The following is a 24,854-nucleotide window of genomic DNA, read 5'->3' as shown; positions in this document are numbered from 1 at the left end:
AGGCAGGTTCGATATTGTCATTTAAAGTAAAATTGGATAGGTATATGGACAGGAAAGGAATGGAGGGTTATGGGCTGAGTGCAGGTCGGTGGGACTAGGTGAGAGTAAGCATTCGGCGCGGACTAGAAGGGCCGAGATGGCCTGTTTCCATGCTGTAATTGTTATACGGTTATATGGCTAATTTATGAAAACCTTACTCATAAACAAAGATTGGCATACAAACCAATGTTCAAATGAAAATAAATTGAGCAAATAAAAACAAATAAATGAATAATACTGAGAAAATGGATTGTAGAGTCCTTGATAGTGAGTCTATAGGTTGTGGAATAAGTTCAAAGTTGAGGTGTGTGAGGATATTGACGCTGGTTCAGGAGCCTAACGGTTGCTGGGTGATAACTGCTCCTGAACCTGATGATGTGTGACCAAAGGCTCGTGTACTTCTTGCCCGGTGGTAGTGCCGAGATCATGTGACAGCATAGCATATGAAGCCCTATTAACTCACTGTGAGTAAGATAAGTGTACTTTCAATTGCATACAGATTGAGTCAAGAGGCAGTGCTTAGTGAAAAATGTGTGGCCCAGCTGTCCATACTGATGGTGAAGGGACTTCCTTTAGAAGCAGAGATCAAAAGGTAAAGAAGTAGAAGGCTGATACCACAATCCCATCTGTCAGCAAGGCTCTTGTCCTTAAGCACTGTAACCAACACAAGCAGGAGCAGCACATCAGATCACAGCTTATAACCCTATACATCTGTTTTCTTTACAAGATGTGTACAATTTGATTGACCCTTGGATATTTATCACCAAACAAACAGCTCTGCCAAATAGAGCCATATACCCACCATAAAAAGCTTGACATGATAGCAATTAAAAGCAAAACACTTCTTTTTCCAGCTCTTCCATTTAGGATCTAATTATTGAGGAGCAAAGAACAGATGGCAGTCCTGTTTTTTCCAAACAAGTGGAAGCTATTAAGTCAATGAAAGAGTTGGAACAGCAAACCAATAATGCTATAAAAGTTCATGTGAGTAGCTACTGGCAGCAGAGATTCAATTTCACACTTTGTCAGATTTTCCGTATTATTTCTGTATTTCCTCACAGCATAGGAAACAATTTAGTCCATAGAGTAGAACTCTTAGTCCATAGACCTCTTGCAGAAATTGCACTAATACTCTCTTGAACATTCTCCCCAAAATTCCCTTCAACTTCCTCCAAGGTTCTACTGTTTGATAGCCTCTCAGAGCAATTCACAGAGGCTAAACTGCACACCCTTGAGGTATGGGAGTCAAACCATGCAATCACAGGGAGAACATGCAAAATCCATGCAGATGGCACCTGAGATCAGGAGCTAACGCAGATTATTGGAGCTAGGAGGCAATAGCTCGACTGTACCACTCCACTTTGCCCATGATATTTCCTAACAACATAGGACACGATTCAGCCCTTTGAGTGTATGCCAGCAACCATTCAACCAGTTATTTCCTGGTAACCTCTTCTCTCACTTACGCCAATTAACGCTGCAGCCACCCACCTACAATGAGGCAATCTCTGGCAGCTAATTAACCCAACAACGATCCAAAATTTGGGATGTTGGAAGAAACTGGAGCACCTAAGGAAAACCTGTGTAACGATAGTGAAAACATGGGTCACTGGAGCTATGAGAAGACCGGAGACTGCGGAATCTGGAACACCACAGAAAGTAAAGGAGGAACTCAACAGGTCAGGCAGCAATTGTGGAGGGAAATAAACTATTGAAATTTCCATCCAGGTGAAGGGTCGTTGCCCAAAACATTGACTGTCCACTTTCCTCTATGGGAGCTGCTTGACCTTCTGAATTCCTCCAGTACCTTTTGAGTCTATAGTTACAACACCCACTACCCATGGAACCACTCTGGCATTAAGTCTGGGAAGAGATTTGTTGGATGAGTCATTCAGTTTTGAACAAATTTAATATCTAGTGTGGATAAATTGTCATAAATAGTGACTGAATTTGATAAACTCAATAACAGGGTTCAAAAGGTGAGAATGTTGTATTTACCAGTTTACAATCAAAATAACATGTATTACACCAAGATGTAATTGGAAAGGTTTTAACAGGAATAATGGAGCACTTGTTTCTAATGCCAGAAATGTAGCCAGAGGGCACAGGCTGAGAATAATCAGGAAAATGTTCAGAGATAGGATGAGGAAGTTGGAACAAAAACTACAGATGCTGCAAAACCAAAACAAAAAAAAAAACAGGAATTGCTGTAAACACTAAAAGCCTGAGCACAAGAGATTCTGCAGATGCTGGAAAATCCAGAGCAACACACACAAAACAATGGAGGAATTCAGCAGATCAGGTAGAAACTATGGAGAGGAGTAAACAGTCAACGTTTTGGATCAGGGTCCATCATCAGGACTGGAAAGGAAGATGGAAGAAGACAGAATAAGAAGATGAAGAGAAGGGAAGGAGTACAAGTACAAGCTGGTAGGTAATAGGTGATGCACTATCAATAACTCTCGGAGACGGGAGGCGAACGATAGGCTTTTATTAGCTGCAAGAGACCACGATTAGCAGCAAGAGACCACCACACAACATCCTGGAGACTGAGGGAGGAGCAGTGCCTCCAATCGCCTTTATACAGGGGTCTGTGGGAGGAGCCACAGGAGCAGTCAGCAGAGGGGCGTGTCCAGACAGGTATATATAGTTCACCACAATAGGTGAGGCCAGGTGAGGGTAAAAGTGGAGCAGTGGGGTGGGGGGTGCTGTTGAAGTAACTATTTAGTATTTCCTACAGCTCTGCATTTTGCAGCTTTCACATCCCTTTTTGAGTTCTCTCTCTCTAACTGCTCCCATTAATCTAACAACCAGATTTCTTAAATCCCCACAGTTTATCTCCACAGTAACTTCACTCTATTTGCCTTTTCCCATCTGTTCCTCCACGCTTTCTGCAAGTTAAAACCACGTTTCTTTTCTCTCCCAGTTCTGAACAAGGATCTTCAGCCTGGAACAACAACCTGTTTTCATTTCCATGGGATAATTTGTAAATTTCTAAAACATTTCACAGATCTGATTTAATTGCAATTTAAATATTTGATAAGCTGTTTATCTAGTTTAAAATGTTTTCTACTCACAGAGATGATTATCTCTACTGCAATTCACCGCAATTAACAAAATTAAATATTATTGTACCATAACATTATTTTACTTGTCCACAAATTCAGCTGCATTTAAAAGAAAAAGTTGTCCTGCAATTTTGGTGCTTTAATAATATATTGAGTGAAAATGGAAGTCATTACATAAAATGATAAAAGAGATGTCATACCATACTGACTTAGTTGGATACAAAGAGTAAAGTCGCTGCCTGATGGTGCTTTGGATGCAGCTTCAATCTTCATCACAGGACTGTCTGTGTGGAGTTTGTATGCTCTCTCTGTGACTGTGCGGGGTTTTCCTTGGACACTCTGGTATTTCCCCCACATCCAAAAGACATGTAAATTGCTCTTAGTAATAGAATGTAGGGGAGGGTTTTTAAAAATGGGATTAATTTATGATTAGTGCTAATTGGTGATTGATGGCTGAATGTCCTGGTTCCTTGCTGTATCTCTTTATAACTCCAAGTTCAAACATTTGCAAAAGGGAAGCATTCATGAGGTTAGAAGGAGCTGTCAGGGTAGTGGACAAACTTCTTACAAGGGGCTGGAACAGGTAAACACGTGCAAGTGGTCTTGTTCTGCATTGCAAAGTTCTCCAAGATTTCAATGCCATCATACACGGCTGCAAGGACACAATTTAAAAACTGGCAGCCTATACTAAAATATTGACAATGCATCACCAGAGCAAGTGAAGGAATTAGTCGATGTAAATAAGTTAAAAAAATACTGCAGATATTTGAAATTTGAAATATAAAGAGAACACATTAAAAACTCTCATCAGGTCTGGGACCATCTCTGGAAAGAGAAACAGTTAAGTTTTCAGACTTGAGGTCGTTTGTCAGAATGTTTGTGACCAAGAGAAGCTTCCCAATACCTGGGCAAAGAGTGATGAGATTTATGCCATGTTAGGTCAACTCGCTGCCAATCAGACTCAGGCTGATGACATCACAACCCATGTCACTGGCACTTGAAGGGTCTGCAGGGCTATCAGCTCATTTGAAAGAGTTAGGGCTGCCCAGCAGTGAGTGTCACAGGCAGAGGCAAATGGTGGGGGGCGGGGGGGGGGGGAGGAGGAAATACTAAGGACAGCTCAGTCCATCACAGGAAAAATCCTCCCCAGCATTGACCACATATACAAGGAATGCTGGTCAATCCCAGAATCATTTTGTGAACCTCCTTTCACAAAGGGGCCAGAAGTATCTACAATACTCCAAGTGAGGCCTCGCCAATGTTTTATAAACCCTCAACATTACATCCTTGCTTTTATATTCTGGTCCTCTTGAAATGAATGTTAACATGGCGTTCACCTTCCTCACTACAGACTCAACCTGCAAATTAACCTTGAGGTTTACTTCAGGATTAGATATCTTGTGTTTTATGTTTACATTAGTAAATAGAAACTGAGATGGAGAGAGGGAAGATTTGGCAGCCTGGTGAATAAGGAAGTGTGGTTGTACTCACTGACATGGCAGATCACAGAGAGCCTGAACTCCTCGGTTCCCTTCCCCTTTCACCTCCCTTCACATCTGCCTCTCCCTCCTGCTAATCTTTTATTGAATGTCCTTTTCCTTTTCAGCCTCATGGGGAAACATAGAACACTGTAGACGAGCCATTCTCTGCCTGGAGGTCAGTGACCCATGTTGTTCTGCAGGGATCTGTTCAGGGAGGGGGCGTAATTTCAAGGTGATCGGAGGAAGGTTTTGGAGTAATGTCGGAAGTAAGCCTTTTACACAGGGAGTGGTGGTTGGGTGGAATATCTTGCCAAGGGTGGTGGTAAAGGCAGATATATTAGGGGGTATTTTAAGATACTTGTAGATAGGCACAGGGATGACAGAAAAATGGTGGGCGATGTGGGGAGAAAGGAGTAGATTGATCTCAGAGTAAGTTATAAGGTTGGCACAACATTGTGGGCTGAAGGGCCTGTATTGTGCAATATTTTTCTATGCTCTATGAAACAGTACTGCACAGGAACAGGCTCTTTAGCCCACGACATCTGTGTCAAACACAATGTCAGATTAAGCTAACCCTGTCTGCCTACATGGTGCCCATATTCCTCCACTTCACACATATTCATGTGACTGTCGAATAGCCTCCTGAAGGCCACTGTTGTATCTGTTTCATCCTCTACACCCTGACAGGTTATTCCAGGCTCATCCCCTCTCTGCGTAAAAGAAACTCATTCCTCACATCTCTTTTTCAGAGAAAAAAACATCATTCATTTCAACCACTATCTTGCTGTCTCCATTACGGAGGAACTGCAGGCAGGCAGCACAACAGTACAGTAATGGCAGAGATTAACTCAGAAGCCTGAGCTAACACTCCAGACAACTGAGGTAAAGAACAAGATGTTGGAGGAACTCAGCAGATCAGTCAGCCTGTGGAGGTAAATAGACAACCAACATTTTAGGTTGAGACCCTTCATCTGGACTGAAAGAGTAGAAGTGAGCATAAAAATGGCACAGTGCAGAAACACAGTGGTTAGCATAATACTGTTATAACACCAGTGTTCCAAGTTCAGTTCCACTGCTCTCTGTGAGGAGTTTGTATGTTCGCCCCTTTACCTCGTGGGTTTCCTCTGGGTGCTCTGGTTTCCTCCCAAATTCCAAGGATTGACGGGTAAATCATGTGAGTGTAATTGGATGGCACCAGCTCTTTGGGCTGGAAAGGCCTGTTACCATGCTGAATCTCTAAATTAAATAATAGATAATAAGGTAAAGGGGAGGGGTAAGCAAGAGGTGACAAGCGATAGGAGAATCCAGGTGAAGAGGGTTTGATTGACAGATAGAGTCAGGTGACGGAGGGGAGGTTGGAGATGGCAATAGTCGCTGGGAGGTGATAGGTGGAGGCAACAACAGATGGTGGATGTCTTTGAATTTTTTGAGGTAAAAAATAGATAAATTCTGGATAAGTAAAGGGGTGAAAGTTTACTATGTGTAAAAAGGAATGCATGTTTCAGGTTACAGTTGTGATATCATTAAGTGTAGGAACAAGATTGAGGAGCTGAGTGAATTTCTTCAGTTCCTGTTTCATATATAAAAGACAGTAGTAGAAGGAGGTGATTTAATGGAGTACATTGACCAGAATGGACCACATGAGCTGTGTAGCAGTGCTGTAAGTTGAATACAGTTCTCTGCAATTATTGATACTGTACATTCTGTGATTTTAGAAGGAGGGCAGGAGGAATGAGTTTGTGAATTGGTGAGACAGCAGTTCAAGCCCTAGTGTTTGGGGTCCCATCATCCGCAAGTCTGGAGTTCGAGGCCTAGTGTTTGGTGATCAGCGTGTCCCGGGAGTGATGCTGAGGATCGAGGCCAGAGTGGCGATTCAGAAGTCCAGAAATCGCGGCCATTCGGCCAGAGCTAAATCTGGGGATCCCTGTGAGTTGACTGCTGATGTTGAATCCCAGTGTCTGCAGGCCCGAGTACGTGTCTGCTGAAGGCTGGAAGCTGGAGGCCCGTGCAGGAGCTAATGAAAGGTGTGTGTGCGCGTGGGTAGGAGGAAGGGATGGGGCTTGATCTGGCTGATGCTGTTTTGTTTCTTGTTGTGTTTCGCCAAGCATTGTGGGAATGCTATGTTGGTGCTGGAGTGTGTGGTGACACTTGCAGATGCAACCAGCACTCTCAGGTTAACATAAATGACACATTTTACTGTATGTTTCTGTGTACACATAATTATCAAAATTGAATCTTGGATCTTGTATTAGCTGTAGTAACACTTTGTCTCCAGACTCCAGACAAAGGTTTAAACCCTGCTCCAGGTTGCTTTGTCTCACTAACAAACATACCATTGCCATAGATACTGATTCTCAGGACATCGCAATATCAAGAGATGTTAGTTCAAAGAAGAACAGGGCTTTCTCCTCTGGCTGATACTTGGGAATCTAAATCACAGCAGCTGTAGCAGCCAATGGAAGGAGCAGTGGGAGTCTTTCTCAGCAGCAAGATTAGTAGGCATTCAGCACAGCTCATTGCCTGCGCACTCTCCTGTGACATTGCAAATTCATCTGGTAGTTAGGGAGTGGCCCTATTTCCGGACAGAGTGCTGAGCTCCTCAGAATTTTCTGCATCGTTAACTTAAAACTGCATCTATTCCTTTCAACGGGTCTTCAGGACGAATAACCAAGTGTGACCATGGGACATTTAGATCACTGCATTGGAAATGGATATGTCATACTAATAACATGCTGGAAAAAGGGAGGGAGGGGAATAGGCGTAATCCTTAAGGCAGCCTCCCTCCTGTGTTATTCTGCACAGGCATTGGATGGAAGGAAGAGGTCCATTGAAACAGGGTTAAACCTGTTGACCTGTTCCGTCATTCAGGTTGATCATGGTTGATCTGCCTCTTCACACAATCACTGTTTATAAAATCCCCTCCATGATCTCATCATTTGCACAGTGAGCTCTAACATGAGCTTAGCCCCAGTTTAGCACAGCTTTGTATATGAATAACCTTTCTCTCATCTGGGCAACGTGGCGTGCTTTTGGAGAATTAGGCAGTGAGGCGGATTAGGTTAAGGATTATACATCAGACTCTGCTCTCTTCGTGGCCACCTATGTTCCGAGATTTTCTTTATTACTTAGCTTAAAAATCTGAGTTGTACTTAATGTTTAAATGTATTTTACTAAGATGATAAACATAAAGATGAACTTTATTTGTAACATGTACATCGAAACGTACAGTGAAATGCATCATTTGCGTCAAATCAAATGAGTGATGCCTCACCTCCGGTATCAACATAGCATGCCCACAACTCACTCGCCCTAACCCAGCTGTCTACTCCATCTGTACCTTAATCATGTCACCCCTCAACCTCCTTCCCTTCAGGGAATACGAACCCAGCCTATCCAATCTCTCTTGGTAACTCAAGCCCTCCAGCACAGGCAGCATCCTTGTGAATCTCTTTTGCATCCTCTCCAGCTTAATCACATCTCCTCCATAGTGTGGCAAATGTGTTTCTCGCTTTCTGCATTCTGCTGAAGGGTCTTCAATCTGAAACGTTAACTCTGCTTGCCTTTCCGCAGAGGCTGCCCGAAACTGCTGTGTATTTCCAGCAGTTTATCTTGATATGAATAGAATACCTTGGCTTCTGCTGGTTCAGAACTCAAGTATACACCCATTTTGACCTAATAATGTATTGATTTCCACTCGCTAAACACATAGACTCATCGAGTAGTACAGCACATGAACAGGCACTTTGGCTCACCCAATAGTCCCACTGAACTATTATTCTGCATAATCCCATCAACTCATACCTGGACCAAAGCCCCCCATACCCCTCCCATACATGTACTTATCCAAACATCTCTTAAATTCTGAAATCAAACCCACACCCACCACTATTACTGACAGCTTGTTCCACCCTCTGAATGAAGAAGTCCTCTCAGGTTCCCCTTAAATATTTCACCTTTCACCCTTAACCTATGACCTCTAGTTCCATCTCACCCAGCATCAGTGGAACAAGCCTTCTTCATTTACCCTATCGATACCCCTCATAAAATCTCTATACCTCTATAAAATCTCCCCTCATTCTCCTGTGCTCCAGGGCATGAAGTTCAAACCTATTCAGCCTTGCTCTATATTTCAGGTCCGCAAGTCCCGGAAACAATCTTGTAAGTTTTCTCTGCACTCTTTCAATCAAATTGATATGATGAGATTCCCACATAATGGGAACTGATGAATATCTGTCACAAAGTTATGTCGACTAAGTTCAGGAATGTAAGTTACTGTTTAGGTGGATGAACTCGGGCCTCCAATTGATGATCAACTAAAGTGAATCCAGTTACACAGATCCATTCAGCCAATAACAGAGAACAAGATACTTTATTGCATCGTCCTTCACAGGAGCCCGTGTAATGCAGCTTGAAGTTAGGTAGTGCGAATAAATGGTCACTCCTGGTGCGTGAACGATCAGCATTCGATCTAAACCAACTTAATGTCCAGTAAGACAGTCACACACAGCTGCATCACGTCATGGAGTGCAGGAGCCTAGAAATACGTGTTAGAATTGGGAATTTGATGTCAGTGACAAGTAACATCCACGCCACAAAAGCCCAGACAAGGATTAACTGTGAGTCCTGATGAAGGGTCTAGGCCCGAAGGTCGACTACCTACTGGTACCCGTAGGTGCTGCATGACCGGCTGGCTTCCTCCAGCATTTTGTGCTTGTTGCTTTGGATTTCCAGCATTTGCAGAACCACCTGCGCTAAGGAGTACTTCAGCAAGGGAAAGTCTCATGCAATCCCACTACAGGATCAGCTCCAAAATGTCAAAGGACGGTTGTTATCAAAGTCCGCATATGTCACCATATACAAACCTGTTCGGAGTTGTGGTGAGTGAAGTTATCCAAGATGGTTCAGGAACCCGATGGCTATGGGGTAATAATGCTAGGTAAAGCACTGCAGATGCTCACCCAGGCCACTCCAACAGCAACATTGCAAAGACATTACCCCTGCCACTAAGAAGGATAAGGGCTATGAATGCATGGGAACACTATCACCTACCTGTACCCCTCAATTCACACAGCATGAAGACTTGGAAATATACCTCTGAAATTCATTATTGCTGTGAACATCTCCGGGAACAATACTCTCAAAAGCATTCTGGTAGTACCTTCAGCTGCAGTTCAAGAAGCAGCTCATCGCCAGCTTTACAACGTGAATTAGGAATATGTAATAAAACCCAACAATGCCAGCTCCCAAAGATAAGATTTAACCAAGTTATAAATCCACCTAGTGGCCCTTTTATTAGATACCCCTGTGTATTCAGAGGAGCTCTTCTGCATATCACTGTGGTAACATGTGGTTATTTGAGTTACAGTTGCCTTCCTGTCACCTTGAATATGTCTGTCATTCTCCTCTGACCTCTCTCATTAATTAAGCATTTTTGCTCACAGAACTGCCACTCTGGATGTTTTTTTTTGTTTCTTCACACCATTCTCTGTAAACTCTAGAGACTGTTGTGTGCAAAAATCCCAGGAGATCAGCACTTTCTGAGATACTCAAACCACCCCATCTGGCACCAACAATCATTCCACACTCAATGTCACTTAGATCACGTTTCATCCCCATTCTGATGTTTGATCTGAAGAACAACTGAACCTCTTGACCATATCTACATGCTTTTATGTATTGAGTTGCTGCCACATGATTGGATGATTATATACTTGTATTAACAAGCAGGTATACAAGTGTACCTAATAAAGTGGCCACTGAGTGTATAACTCCATGTTCAGCAAACTTGACAAATGGAAGCTTGGATGCTTAAACCCAGATGGTTGATTCCATATCAGACAACGTCTACAATTTTATGCTGCAATTTGAGTAGTACTGGAGCTGGTGATACATCCCCTTGGAAATCAACAAAGTTATTGGAGTAAGAAAATCAGATCAATGTTTGAACACAATCCTCAATTCTCCCCCTTCTCATCTCTCACTCAGCCTGTTTCCAAAGGTCCTAGACCTGAGTGTTTTGCCATTCTGAGGTTTAAAGACTGAAAATTGTCAAACCCAGCTCAGCCTCTGAGTTGCTTCCACCCTTGTACAAACATTCTGCAGATGCTGGAGATCCAGAGTAACACATGCAAAATGCTGGAGGAACTCAGCTGGTCAGGCAGCAGCTATGGCGAGGAAAAGGGTCCACGTTTTGGACTGAGACCCTTCATCAGGACAGTCCCAGCCTTTATTTTTCTTAATAGATGCTGCCTGGTCTGCTGTGTTCCTCTAGCATGTTGTGTGTGTTACTCTTGTACAAACCATTCCGAGAATGAGTGACCTTGGCTGGATTTCAGAACATTCCCGGGTCTTTGGTGCCATCTGCTGGCTACAATAATTCCTGCTGGCTAGCTTCAGAGCCTGCATCCTACATCCAAATCCTTGCCACATAATGAAAATAGCCTGCATAAAAAACACACTTTTTATAATAATAAGGCATATTATATCAAGTAAATATTTTCAAATGCTGTTATGAATGAATCAGTATGATTAATTTTCATACAGGGAGTTCCTTTAAACAGCAGTGTGGTAATAACCAGAATATATAACTTGGTAAACTAGCTTATTATTATCACTTGTTCCAAAGTACAGTGAAAAACTTGTCTTGCATACCGTTAGTACCAATAATTTCATTACAGCAGTGCATTGAGATGGTATAAAGTGGAGATTAAAGTGTTACAGTTACAAAGAGAGTGTAGTGCAGGTAGCTAACACGAGGTAAGGCTATAACAGGATAAATGATGGGGTCAAGCGTCCATGTTATCATTCTAGGGGACCATTCTATAGTTTATAACAGAGGGATAGAAGCTGTCCTTGAGCCTAGTAGTAAGTGCTTCAGCCCTTCTGCCCGATGGGGGTGGGGGAGGAGAAGGGAGAACAGCTGGTGCAGGTGGGGTCTTTGCAAACATGTAGATGGATCTCAGCGAAGAATTGTAGAGATGTTGAACAAAACCTGAGTAAAATGTACTGTACAGTTGAGCAAAAGCTGAGCCGAGGCTGTGATCCTGTGCTGAGGAACTTGCCTCCTGGCCCCCGTCTACATGATTCGCTTTGGGAGTGTGATGGCCCACTTGTCTGGAAGAGTACAGCTTCAGCTAAGACATACACAGCCTCCCTCACCCACTTCAACAAGTTTCTACAGGACTATTTAGAGTGTCCAGTCTGGCTGCATTATTGTGTGATAGGGAAACTGCAAGACCCTACAGACGATAGTAAAAACTGCCAAGAGGATTGTGGGGTCTCCCTCTTCCCCCGTTTGTGAGGTTTACCAGAAGTGAAAAAGGATCTAGTGCTTTCCCAGAGTATACGACAAATAAATTCTTCTTGGGCTTCCAGGGTACAGGCTTTGATGACAAACTCTACTGTCTTGATCAGGAATGAAGCCTGAGCATGACTAGTCCAGTGGTATTTATACCCCCATCGTTCATCCCTCCTGATTGGCTAGTCTTCATCCTATCAGGTTTCCACTTTCCCACCTTGTTTTCAATTGAATTCCAATTCCAGCGAGACCTTAGTCTTTGTTAAAATTGTCTTCATCTAGTTTTATTTCAATAGCTTCCTTTACCAGGCAGTCCCAAAAGCCACTGGTGTGGCACAGTAGTTTTGTGCCGTCGAAGTCAATCCTATGGCCATTGCGAATGCGGTGTTCTGCCACTGCCGATTTCTCTGAGTAGCCCAAATGGACACACCTCTTGTGCTCCTTGATACGGGTTCACAGGAGTTTCCATTAAGGACAGCTTGGTCCTCCTGTGGTCAAGGTGTGATAATTGATCTTTTTGAACACACCCTTATATTGACGCACTTTCTCTATAAGGGGAACTACCATGAACAAATGGACGGAGTGGCCATGGGGTCGCCCTTGGCACCAGCTGGTGCTAATTTCTACATGGAGGACTTTCAGGAGATAGCTCTGAGTTCATCGCCCTCAAGCCCCAAATGCTTCTTCAGATGCGTCGATGACACCTTTGTAGTGTGATCTCATGTCCTCCAGGCACTCCAGCAGTTCCACGGCCATCCGAATAGTATACATCCACACATTCAGTTTACGATGGAGATGGAGAAGAATGGTTGTCTCCCATTCATGGATATTCTAATACAACGCAGGCCGGACAGTAGCCTTGGACATGGCGTTAATCGGAAACCCACTCCCATGGACTTGTACTTCAACAATAACAGCCACCAACATGCCTCCCAACGTAGAGCGGCTCTTTCTATTTTGATTAACAATGCAAAAACAATTTCGGACCCGGAGAGTCTCCCTGAGGAAATGAGATGATCACGCACGGCATTCCTGCAGAATGGCTAGAAGGTGAAGGAAATCACTTGGGCCATTCAAAGGGCTGATGGAAGAACCAGGAAACCTAACAATGAGATGGAACATGTCGCTACTGCCTGTTTTACAAGGTAATCAGAAGGTTCCCCAGAATCCTGAAGAAATACTGGATTAATACCATCACAGACCCGGAAGGAAGCTCAAATCAAAATTTACGTGGCTCAAAGATGACCCGGAACTCAGGTTGACTGGCATTTACAGGATCTCCTGTGAATTTTAAAAAAAAAATATTTATTTATTTATTAAATTTTAGAAATTACAAGGAATAAATGTAATAATAAAATAGTAAGAAAAATAATATTGACCCTCCCCCCTCCCCCCCTTAACCCTTATCTAAAGAAAGAAAAAAAAGAAAGAAGAGAAAGATTGCCTGGATATCAGAGGATCCCCACATGCTCCATGGAGTTCAAAATAATTTTGATATTTATTTTTACTTTCCCCAATTACTATAATTTTATCTTCAAAGGACCTGTGTATTTAATCCTATCTTTTGTAAGTATGGGAGAAAAAATTGAATTTGTTTTTTCATAAAATCACAAAAATCTTGACGTTTTAATAGGGTTGAATTAAATCTCCATCTGTAAATCGATTCCTCCTTATCCATCATTATCATTGTCATTATCAAGGGGGAATGATCTGACAATATTCTTGCTTTATATTCCACACTTTTCACTCTATCTTGAATATTTTTTGATAATAAAAAAAATCAATCCTTGAGTAAGTTTTATGTCTGTTTGAGTAAAATGAATAATCTCTTTCTCTTGGATTAATTCTTCTCCATATATCAATCAAGTTTAAATCTTTCATTAATGATAAAGTTAGTTTTGTTATTTTTGATTTTATAGCACCTTTAGTTGATCTATCCAAAACTGGATCTAAACAAAAATTAAAATCTCCACCTATTAATATTTTATCATGTGCGTCAGCCAAGTTCAAAAAAACTTCTTGTATGAATTTTGCATCATTTTCATTTGGTGCATAAATGTTCATAAAAGTCCATAATTCTGAAAAAATTTGACAATGTATAATCACATATCTCCCCCAGAATCAATTATTACATTTTGTATTTTAATTGGTAAAAATTTATTAACCAAAATTGCAACTCCTCTCGATTTTGAATTAAATGAAGCTGCAATGACGTTTCCAACCCAGATCCCCTGTGAATTTGGAGCAGTTTATATCAGCCAGACAGGATGCACAGTGGAAACTTGCATCAAGGAGCACAAGAGGTGTATCTGTTTTGGTTACCTGGAGAAATCGGCAGTAGCAGAACACTGCATTCAAAATGGCCATAGGATTGATTTTGACGGCACAAAACTATTGAAGTCTGAGAAGTGTTACAGATAAAGGGCCCAAAGCATTGTTCAGGATCCCTAACACCCATCCCACAATCTCTTTGACTCACTACCACCCAGAACCTAGGATTGCCAAACTGGATAAAAGCTTCTTCACTCAACTGTGAATACCAAGGTCTCATCACTAGGACAACGAGCTATTCACTGCTGACCACATACAGTTGCTACATTCACTGCTGACCACATACAGTTTAACTTATTATGATAATATTTTGGTTTATGGTTTATGATATATGTTCTGTGGGTGCACTGTAGTGTTAAAGTCAGTCCCAAGCATTATAGGCTTATCAGGCTTATCGGTGCTTATGCCGGTTTCTGTGGCGTGAAGTGACTGAGAGTACGAGACTCCCCCCCCCCCCCCCCCACCCCTGGATAGGATGCCAGTCTATCACGAGGTTAACCCCCAGCATTTTGCCGGCACCCATTTTCAACTGGAGCAATGTGTGGTTAAGTGCCTTGCTCAAGGACACAACACCTTCAGATCGCTAGTCCTATGCCTTAACCACTTGGCCACATGCCACACACACTGTAGTGACTTTGCGGATGACAACAAACTTGAATTTGAACTTGAACAACACACAAGAAAGTCACCATTGTACAGGAAACAGCAGCCTACTTGATAGGACCCAATCCACAACTCTTCACACACTTCACCGCTGACACAGCTGCAGCTTGTAGCACATACTGGACGCAGTGAAGCGACTCTCCTCAGACTCCACCTTCCAAACCCACTACTTCTACCAGCTGGAAATCAAGGATATCAGAAAGCACCCCCTGGACATTGCCCTCCAAGACCCACACCATCCTGTCTTGGAAATAACCCACTGTTCCTTCACTGTCATTGGGTCAAAATCCTGCAACTTCCCTGCCTAACAGCACTGAGGGTGTACCCCCACCTCTAGGATGGGGGGGGGGGAGGGTGGTTCTAGAAGTGTTGCAGTTAGCGTGACACTATTACGGCTCAGGACATCGGAGTTCGAAGTTCAGTTCCGACATCATCAGGAAGGAGTTTATACTTCCTCCCCGTGACCACGTGGGTTTTCTCCTGCTCCTGCAGTTTCTTCCCACAGTCCAAAGATGTACTGGTTAGTAGATGAATTGTTCATTGGAAATTGTCCCATGATTAGGGTAGAGTTAAATCCAGTGAAAAAGAACCATGGGAAACAGGACCCCTGGTGAGTTCATGGAGAGCAAGGGAAACAAATACAGACGAGATTCGAAGAAGTGCAAGATACTAGGTCCCAGTGTGTTAAAGGAACTCCAGGAATTGGCACCCTAGTGACCCAGATGATAATTCATCAGGATTTATGAACATGGGTTCGGGATTATAGAGTTTTACTGTAACAGCACAGTTTTGTTTTAAAGTCACTGTGACAGAACCTGATGCACTGGTCTACCTAAGAAAACTGCACTGCATCCATGGTATGGTTGGGGAGGGATATTCACACGCACCATGAGAATCACATGTACCAGACTGCCCTGAAAACAGAAACCACTTAAACCAGTTTGGAGTTCCTCTAGTGAGAGAAAAGGCCAGTGTTTTAGATGCTTATCCTTCATCAGATCTAGGAAAAATCCGAAAGTTGTCATGATTGTAGAGAAGCAGGAGGTGGAAAGAACAAGGGAAGGTCTGTGATATGATGGGGCTCAGCAATAGTACAGAGAACCCTACTCATGCAGGACTGTTAGGATATTGGTCAAACATGGCGATGCAGCCTTCTCTCTGTAGAAACTCAGCAGGTCAGGTAGCATCTATGGAGAAGAATTAATAGATGATATTTCAGGCTGAGGCCTTTCATCAGTACTGGAAATGAAGAGGGAAGAAGCCAGAAGGAACAATGACAGAATATTGAAAGTACCAATCTGAAACAGTGTACTCCATTGACTTGGTGACTGAGTGTGTCATTAGTACTGACCTTACAGTTTGGGACATAGAAACAAGGGCAGTCACTTTGGCTCTTGATGCTGCTCCACCATTTATATTATGGGTCTTCTCTTCATTTATGCACCCTTGGCTTTCTCATATACTTAAATCTATTCAACATAGATTTTCATTTCACCCCCAGTAAACTCTGGGTTTTTAAAGAGAGGATTCCAAATTTCCACCATCATTTGGGTGAAAACGTGCTTCCTAAACTAACTCCAGAATGGCCTGACATTTATTGTAATATTGTTCCCCCATCTGATAAAATAGTAGCTCTTCTCCTTTTCCTCTTAAATTTTGTTTAAAACTCCCATTGAACATTTAAGCTCAAGAGATACAAGCTGTATTATCAGGACCTGCCCTCATAAATTAAGAATTTAAGTGCCAGGGTCATTCTAGGCTTGATAACTTTTTGTGCTAGTGTAATCATCAGACTCTGTACTTGCAGCCCAAGGTTGAAGAAGGGGAAGATTGGTCAGGGTTCCAGTTATGAAGAGGGTTTGTGAAGATAATGGCTGTTATTCATGGCAAAGCCTGCCTGATCACCATCCATTAACACCATGGTGAAGAGCAGACATTTGGTGGGGTGCACTGGATACCTGGAAAGCACTGAAGCCAAGTGGAGCAAGTGTCTCTTAGATGCAGATTTATTAATCACAGGTACTGTATGTGGAAACAATCAGTAAACTGCATCATCTGTGTTAGCAACCAACACACCCAAGGATGGGTTGGGGGCAGCCTGCAAGTGTTGGCACACATTCCAGCACCAACATAGCATGCCCACAATGCGTGGCAGAACAACACAGAACACATCAAGCAGCAAAACAAGTCCCTTTCCTCCCTCTCACCCACCCACATTCACGGACAGTCCTCCAACTCCAGGACAAGCCTCTGCATGCAGTCTCTATGTTCTGGCCGTGGGGCTTTGACTTCCAGACTTCCGATCGGACTTCAGGACTGGATTTGAGGTATTGACCCCAGACTAGTTAATGATGGGACCCTGAACTCTAGGCACACCAAACGAGCAGCTCTTGTGCCTTCTGCACGCATGGCTTTCGACCATCTCTTAAACCTTATGTAGAACAAAATGCTTTGTTATACCATGAATTAGCAAGGATTACATTAGGAGCCACAAGTCTGTGTATCTCTCTGAGCCTGCTGTCTCTGAATCTGCAAGTCCCCTGGAGGCTGGAGGCTGGAGGTGGCCTGCCTTGGGGTTAGAGGTCTGTGTACGTGTATTGGGAGAGAGGAATGGGGCTGGCTTTGCTGCATGTTGTGATCTGTCTTGTTCTGCCAAGTATTGTGGGCATGCTATGTTGGTGCTGGAAGATGTGGTGACACCTTTTCACTGTGTGCTTCAATGGACATGTGATAAATAAATCTGAATCAGAACCTAACCATGTCTCTGGCCCTAAAAGTTTAGGTGGAGCAAGAGTCAATGCTTCTATCCCATAGCTCCAGGGACCCCAGTTCAACCTTGACTTCGGATGCTGTGGTTTTCCACATGACTGCATTGGTTTCAGCCAGGAACTCTGATCTCCTACTACCTGAGGACATGTTGGTAGGTTAATTGTCCATGATAAGTCAATCCTCAAATGATTGATTAATAGATGGTTTATATCCAATGATGACAACTGGATGTGTGCAATAGTTCATTTTGTGAACTACACTATAAACCTGTGCAGAAGAGTTTTTTTTTAATGGAAAATGCATTCAGCAGGGCAATTCCACTCTCTCAAACTCGGAAGTCCAGGGCCAGTGGTGCAAGTAGTTGCCTAAACTGGGGTCTTCCTTGGTTGCAGTGGATGGCCATGACTTTGCCTGTGCCTTGTCATGCCCTTTGTTCTCTATAAGGTGTAGCAGAACCACCTTCATGGACTACAGACATGTCCCTGTCTCACCAGGTTATGTGGCCCACCGGCCACCCTTGTGTAATCCAGCACACCCGTCGAAGCGGTTTACTGTAGGGTGGTTGCTGTCCTGTGCAAACCGCTACTTGGAGCCACAAGTGAGAGCCGAGTGTCTGGTGGGGCCGAAAAGTGAGTAAGTTGCCCTAGAATGGACATGACAAGCCTCATCATCAGAGCTGCCACCACTCCCTGGACACCCAGGACGTACATTGGTAAGAAGCAAAAGAATCAAAGGGGAACTGATGGAGGGGGAAGGAGAGAACAAGTTGCAGGGTCACATGGAAATAAGAAAAGAGGGAGAATGGTATACTCTGCTGGGAGCTAGTAGACCTTGTAGGCTGAATAGTCTCCTATGTTGTGGTAGATAAACAATTTTAATAATGTGTTCTGTTCTCAAAGAAAAAATGCACTGGAGTGTTTATTATTACTTTATTTTTCTGCCTCTTTCATTTGTTCTCATATTCCTAATTTTCATTTTGATTTCTGTTCATGATTTAAACTTACATTTATATTTCTGGCTTTTCACTTCATGGGTAGTCTGTCTGTAGCTCAGAAAGGATTATTTATCTGACTGACTGAAGGGTCTGAATGTTTGATGACCTGTGCGCAGACACTGTTAACCATTTACAGAGGGTGCCACTCAGATCAGAAACCAGATTAAAGGGAATCTGAAGTTTAAAGCCAGTCAAAACTTTGTGGGCAGCTCTCGATACCGACTGCACATCCTGGAATAGCTTACCTCGGCCAGCAACCATTTTCCATTCCGGTGAAAGAATTGCCAGCTTTCATTTCTGTTCAGTTAAATAGTTTTCTCATCACCTCCCATATTATTATAATAAATGAAAGATTTCAAAGAAAATAAATTAAAACATCCATTTTTATTGCCTCTATAATTTTCCTCCTAGGACGCTTGGAGAGATTCAGGAGATTCATCTTCACTAACTGGGGACTCCAGGCGTCTCTGAATCACAGAGTAATATTGCATACTGTGATTCAAAGATGTCTGGAGCATCCAGTTACTGAAGGTTCCTTTGCCCAACCAGTCCATACTGATAATGTTGCTCTTTCAGCTAACACCAATTTCCTGTGCTTCACCCATATTCCCACAGGACCCTCCTTTGTTTCTAGCCAAGTGCTTCTTAATTGATAACTATTTTACCTGCCTCAAACACTTCCTCTGGGAGCTCCTTTCATATGCTCACTATCCTCTGTGTGTAAATGTTGCTCCTCAGGTACCTATTAAATCTTTCCTCTCTCACCCTAAATATATGCTCCTTAGCATTGGACTCCCGTGCTCCAGTGAAACGATTGTTGCCATCCATTTTATCTAGCTTCTGATTATTTTAAACATTTCTATAAGATCACCCCTCGATTGTAAGGAACAGAAGCCTAGACTCACCAACCTCTGCTATAAACTCAGGCTTTCTAGTCCTGGCACCAATCTTGGAAATTTTTCTGGACTTTTCCCAGTTTTAACCATTCTTTACTGTAACATGGTAATGAAAACTGTACACAGTACTACAAGAGTGGCTTCATCAATGACTCATTACATTCCAACATAATGTCCCTATTCCTCTACTCAGTGCTGTGGCTGATGAATGCTGGTGTGTTCAATTCTTTTCTCACTATCCTGTCAACATTACTATAATGCCACTTTCAATAAACTATGCACTCTACTAGGTACACCTGTTCCATTACACTCCCTGGTGCTCTGCCATTCATAGGATAACACCTATAGTACATTGGTTTGACCATCCAAAGTGCCATTTCCTCACACTTATATGTATGGAAATCCATTTGGTTCTTCTTAGCTCACTTCCCTATCTGATCCTAAAAGGAACATGAGAATGATGCTGATAGAATCTGTTGCTGAGATTATTCCCAATAATCATTACACTCAATTGATAGAGTCATAGCAGATCAAAATCAGTTCTTTAGCCAATCAAGTTCACACTGACAATCATGCACCTTTTTCCAGCAATCCTACCTTCATCTCATTTATTCTCCCATATTCCCATCAATTCCACTTGGACTTTGCAGAATCTGGGGAGACTTTATTGGAATATGGGTGAGTAAAATGGGTACTTTTGAATTAGTCAATTAGCCTATTGAACAATAAGTTTCAGGGATGCAGGCAGAAACCAGAGAATCTGGAGGAAGCTCATTTAGTCACGGAGAACATGCAAATTGTACATGCACTAGAGGTTTGGTTTGAACTCAGATCTCTGGAGCAGCAAGGCATAGGTTATAAAACTGAGCTGCCTGTAAAATATAAATGAGGATGTTCTGTGCTGGATCTTAAGAGCCTTATTGAATCACCAGAAATATTCCTTAACCCAAAAAGTCTAAATAATAACTGTTGGAAGCAAGAATTTTATTCTAACAGTTCATTGGTACTGAATACTTTTTAACCACAGATGGAGACAAAGTACTTTAAAAAAGTTATTTTTATTTTTATTTGGAAAGTCAACTGTTCTGCAATTCAACAGCTCATTCTCTACTGCTTACACTAAACAACATTAAGAATTTCCAAAAGATGCTGGCAAGGTTGACTAAATGGGGAATAAAGGAATGCAAATATACTTCAGATTGGTCAGAGGAGCATTGTACTGCCATAAATTTAAAGCTAATATTGCTTCTGAGTAACACGCACAAATACTGGAAGAACTCAGCAAGTCGGGCAGCATCAATTGAAATGACTAAACGGTCAACATTCGTGTGTGTTGCTCTGGATTTCCAGCATCTGCAGAATTTCTTGTGTTTATTCTTTCTGAGCACTGGCTATCACATACATGTAAAATTCCCTTCTGCTTCACTTGCATGAAGTCAACGGGCAGTTGGTTTTGGGAGTTCAAAGGTCAGTACAGTAGAACAGTGAGTTACTGTAGATTCTCAGCATGAAGTCTTTGCTAGTGCTCCTAATGTGGCTCTGCAGAAGCCTAAAGAAGATGGTGCATCTTGCTTCACAAAGTAGCTACGCTTTTCATGTGGTCATGCAGTCACCTCTTCACCTCCACAGGAACTAACATGCCCGTTGATTAACAAACCCATGGCTGGAAAATCAACAGAAACATATTACTGTGGTGGATAAAATGTCTACAGCACCAGACAAATGTACATAACAGTCTTTCTTTTTATTGCACTGGTACATTCTAGTTCATTGCCTAAAAGCAAGATAATCTGCAATATTTGAACCTTATCAAAAAAAGACCTCATAGGAATAAATTTACCAGAAAATAAAAATAGGAAAATTTCTATCCATTGAATTCAACTTTGAAAAAATTGTTCTAAATGTGTAAATATGGCACTATTGCTATTAGAGTCATTTGAATTGTTGTCAGTCCACCAATACAGCTGTAAGTTTTATTGTTTTATGAGTAGTAGATTAAAACAAGGAATTGGTTGGGAGAATTGTGAGTTGTGTGACATTAAATAATGTGGGAATTAACAATTTAGCAGTCAAATTTCCTAAATTAGATATTGTATGAATGATTCAGGTCTAACGGAGCTACTTAACGGCATCTGAGCTAGCCAAATTCCACCCATAATCCTGTTTATCTTACACATCTATCTATTCTGAGGTTTTATACCTTCCTGAATGTTTTGTGTGGGCCTGTAGCTTAGTTGTTCCAGTTGGCCTTGTACTCCTTTATCTATTTTGTCATTCTGGCTCCCTACTTGTTCTGTATCAAATTATAATTGTTTATTTCTACATATAGATCACAGAAGCATAACTGAACTTTTCCAAAATTACCAAAATTCATTAATATGATTTATAATTGACTGCAATTAGCATTTAACATTCTGCTCTTAAAAAATCTTGTGTTTGAAACAATTAATGCATTAATAATTTAATGCATTAAAATTAATAATTTTACATAATTATGGTGATGTAAAATGTAGTTGGTCAGTTGTTAATACACTGTAAGTGAAATAACTTATAAATATCAGCCCTAGCACTGATTTTTTTTTGCATGATCACATTTCTGTACCTGGCAAAAACAAACAGATTGTTGTCAGTCCTCTACTCTTTAACTTTCACTTGGAAGACTCGAGAACATTGAGCTCTTCTGGTTGGAACACAGGAAATAGGAGCTGGAATAGGCTGTCAGAATTGTGAGCCAGCTCCACCAACATTAAGGTCATGCCTGACTTTCTACCTCAATGCAATTCTCCAACATTATCCCCCTGTCCTTTGATTCCCTCAATGCCTAAAGATCTAGTGATCTTTGTTCTGCATTAATTGAGGTGAACCAGCACAGCTCCCCACAGAAGAGATTTCCAAAAGTTCACTAGTCTGAGTAAAGAAAGTTCTCCTCATTTCATAATCTTCAATCTCAAAACACGTTCTTTAGTCTTAGACTCATCTTTCTGGAGAAAGTTTCTATTGTATCTGGCCTGTTAAGGCTTTAAAGAATTTTATAAATTTGATGAATTTTTCTCTCATTCTTCAAAACACTAGAGATTAAATCCCAATCTACTCCTCGTTTGGAAAACTTGCTATCCCTGAAAGTAATTTAGTGAACTTTGTTGGCAGAATGCAAAAATCTTAAATTATGCTGTGTGGAAGTTACATGAAGATCAAATCCCAATCCCTGCAGAAATGCAATTATAGCAAAGAAGCTTCTTGTGTTCCGTACAAATCAGATGGGTGTTGGCTCAGCCTGCTCCCCCTCTTAACGCCTCTATCCTGACATCAATCTATCTTCCCATTGCTTTCTATCACCAGTCTAGGAGTAACTGAAATTCAATATCTCCTTTTCTTATTCAATTCCTTCCTACATGGGCTTACGTATTCTTATCTCTATAACTGTATTTGATCTTGAGAAATGTTGGCTTGTGGATGTCAAGGACTTTAGGTCATTACTCTGCTCCTCCAGTAAGTTCCCCACAACTCTGTCAAGCGCATGCACCACCGCATGTGAGTTTACTTGACTGCTGGGCAAATTCCCAAACCTCACCAAGCCCACATCCTCCACTATAATCACAAAACATGGAGTTGAACACCATATTTCCACAACTACCCTGCCAGGCCCGCACACGCAAGCTGGACCCAGATAAGCTGGCAACCGTGAAGTCTTAGTTTGCCAATGTGAAAAGACTGGCATGGTACACCGGCTGAATAACCCCTGGGCTTCACCCCTCCATATGGTTCCTAAGTCTGAATGGCAGTTGCTGCCCATGTGAGGATTACCAAAACCTTAACAAGGCCACCACCCCCCAATCATTACCCTATTCCACACATCCAAGGCCTTTCGGTATACTTAGTAGGAAGTTATTTTTTTCCAAAGTCAGTCTATTTCGGGGTTATCATCAGATGCCTGTGTGCTTGGAGGACATTCCCAAAATGGCTGTGATAACCCCTTTTGGCCTCTGTGAGCTTCTGCACATGCCATTTGGGCTGAAAAACGCTGGACAGATTTTCCAATGGCTGATGGACTCTTTATTAAAAGACTTAGATTTTCTTTCTGTTTTCCCAGATGGCATACTTGTTGCCAATGCATCCAAACCCGAACATGTATCTCATCTCCGTACACTTTTCGAGCACTTAAGCTGACACAGGTTGATTATTAACCCTGCTGAGTGCCTGTTTGTGTTGCAACTATTGACATTCTCGGCCATCACATCTCCACAGGTCCAAAACCCCTCCCGTCAAAAGTAGCTGCTGTTATGGATTTCCCACAGGCCTATATTACTAAACAACTACAGGAGATTTTAGGCATGGCAAATTTCTATCAGCACTTCATTCCATGAGCTGCTGAACTATGGCTCCCCTGTACAGTGCACTTAAAGGCAATGCCAGTAATCATGAGCTTGACTGGGCAGCAGACATGACCAGGGCATTTGATGACATGAAATGTGCAACCCTATTGGTGCAACTGCTCCCCAATGCACCTATAGCCATTACTTCTGGTGCTTCAGGCTGTGCCGTGGGTGCTGTGCGCGAGCAGTTGGTCAGAGGCGCGTGGCAGCCGCTCGCCTTCTTCAGCCGGCAGCTGAGAGAAAGTACAACATGTTTGACTGTGAGCTTCTCGGTCCCTGTCTGTCTGTCCACCATTTTCATTTTCTTCTAGAGGGTTGCCATTTCACAGCTTTCATTAACCATAAACTTCCTTGTACCAATGGCCAAAATATCAGACCCTTGGTCTGGATAGCAGCAATGCCAACTGGCCAACGTATCAGAGTTCACAACTGATGTACAACATATCAAAGGGAAAAATAATGCCGTGGCTGATTGCTTCTCACGGCCAGCCGTTCAGGCCTTACACATTAGAGTAGACCATGGCAGCCAACCAAGCTACTGACCCTGAGGTCCAGGTTTACTGAGCAGCAGTCACGGGCCTGCGGTTGGCTGACACTAAGTTTGGGGAGGCTGGAGTTTCTCTCCTGTGCGATGTCTCAACCGGTCACCCTTGCCCCATCGTGCCCGCAAACTGGAGACGGACTGTTTTTGACTCCATGCATGGTCTCTTGCATCCAGGCCAGAAGACCTCACAGAAACTGGTGCACTGAAGTTTATGCGGCATGGCCTTAGAAAGGATATATGTGATTGGATTGTATCCTGTGTGGAGTGGCAGCGGGCAAAAATTAACCATCATGTGCCCGCAAACTGGAGACGGACTGTTTTTGACTCCATGCATGGTCTCTTGCATCCAGGCCAGAAGACCTCACAGAAACTGGTGCACTGAAGTTTATGCGGCATGGC

At 42.4% G+C, this 24,854-nt stretch overlaps 1 protein-coding gene across 2 annotated transcripts in view; it reads right to left on the bottom strand.

Moving 5' to 3' along the window:
* The window catches only part of sumf1 (sulfatase modifying factor 1), a 284,705-nt gene that overhangs the window by 31,248 nt on the left and 228,603 nt on the right, over positions 1 to 24,854 (bottom strand). Inside the window, exon 9 of one of the 2 annotated variants that reach the window (XM_073072471.1) lies at positions 20,766 to 21,201. The exons of the other annotated variant lie outside the window; for it this stretch is intronic. Within the exon in view, the coding sequence (XP_072928572.1) occupies positions 21,187 to 21,201 (15 nt within the window). The 3' untranslated portion in view covers positions 20,766 to 21,186. Of the gene's footprint in view, positions 1 to 20,765; positions 21,202 to 24,854 lie in introns of those variants that run through there. 2 annotated transcript variants of the gene reach the window in all.

Source organism: Hemitrygon akajei, chromosome 19 (assembly GCF_048418815.1).
Source record: "Hemitrygon akajei chromosome 19, sHemAka1.3, whole genome shotgun sequence".
NCBI classification, from domain to species: Eukaryota; Metazoa; Chordata; class Chondrichthyes; order Myliobatiformes; family Dasyatidae; genus Hemitrygon; species Hemitrygon akajei.
Note: the sequence above shows the minus strand (reverse complement) of the source record. Positions and strands in the feature narration are given on the sequence as shown.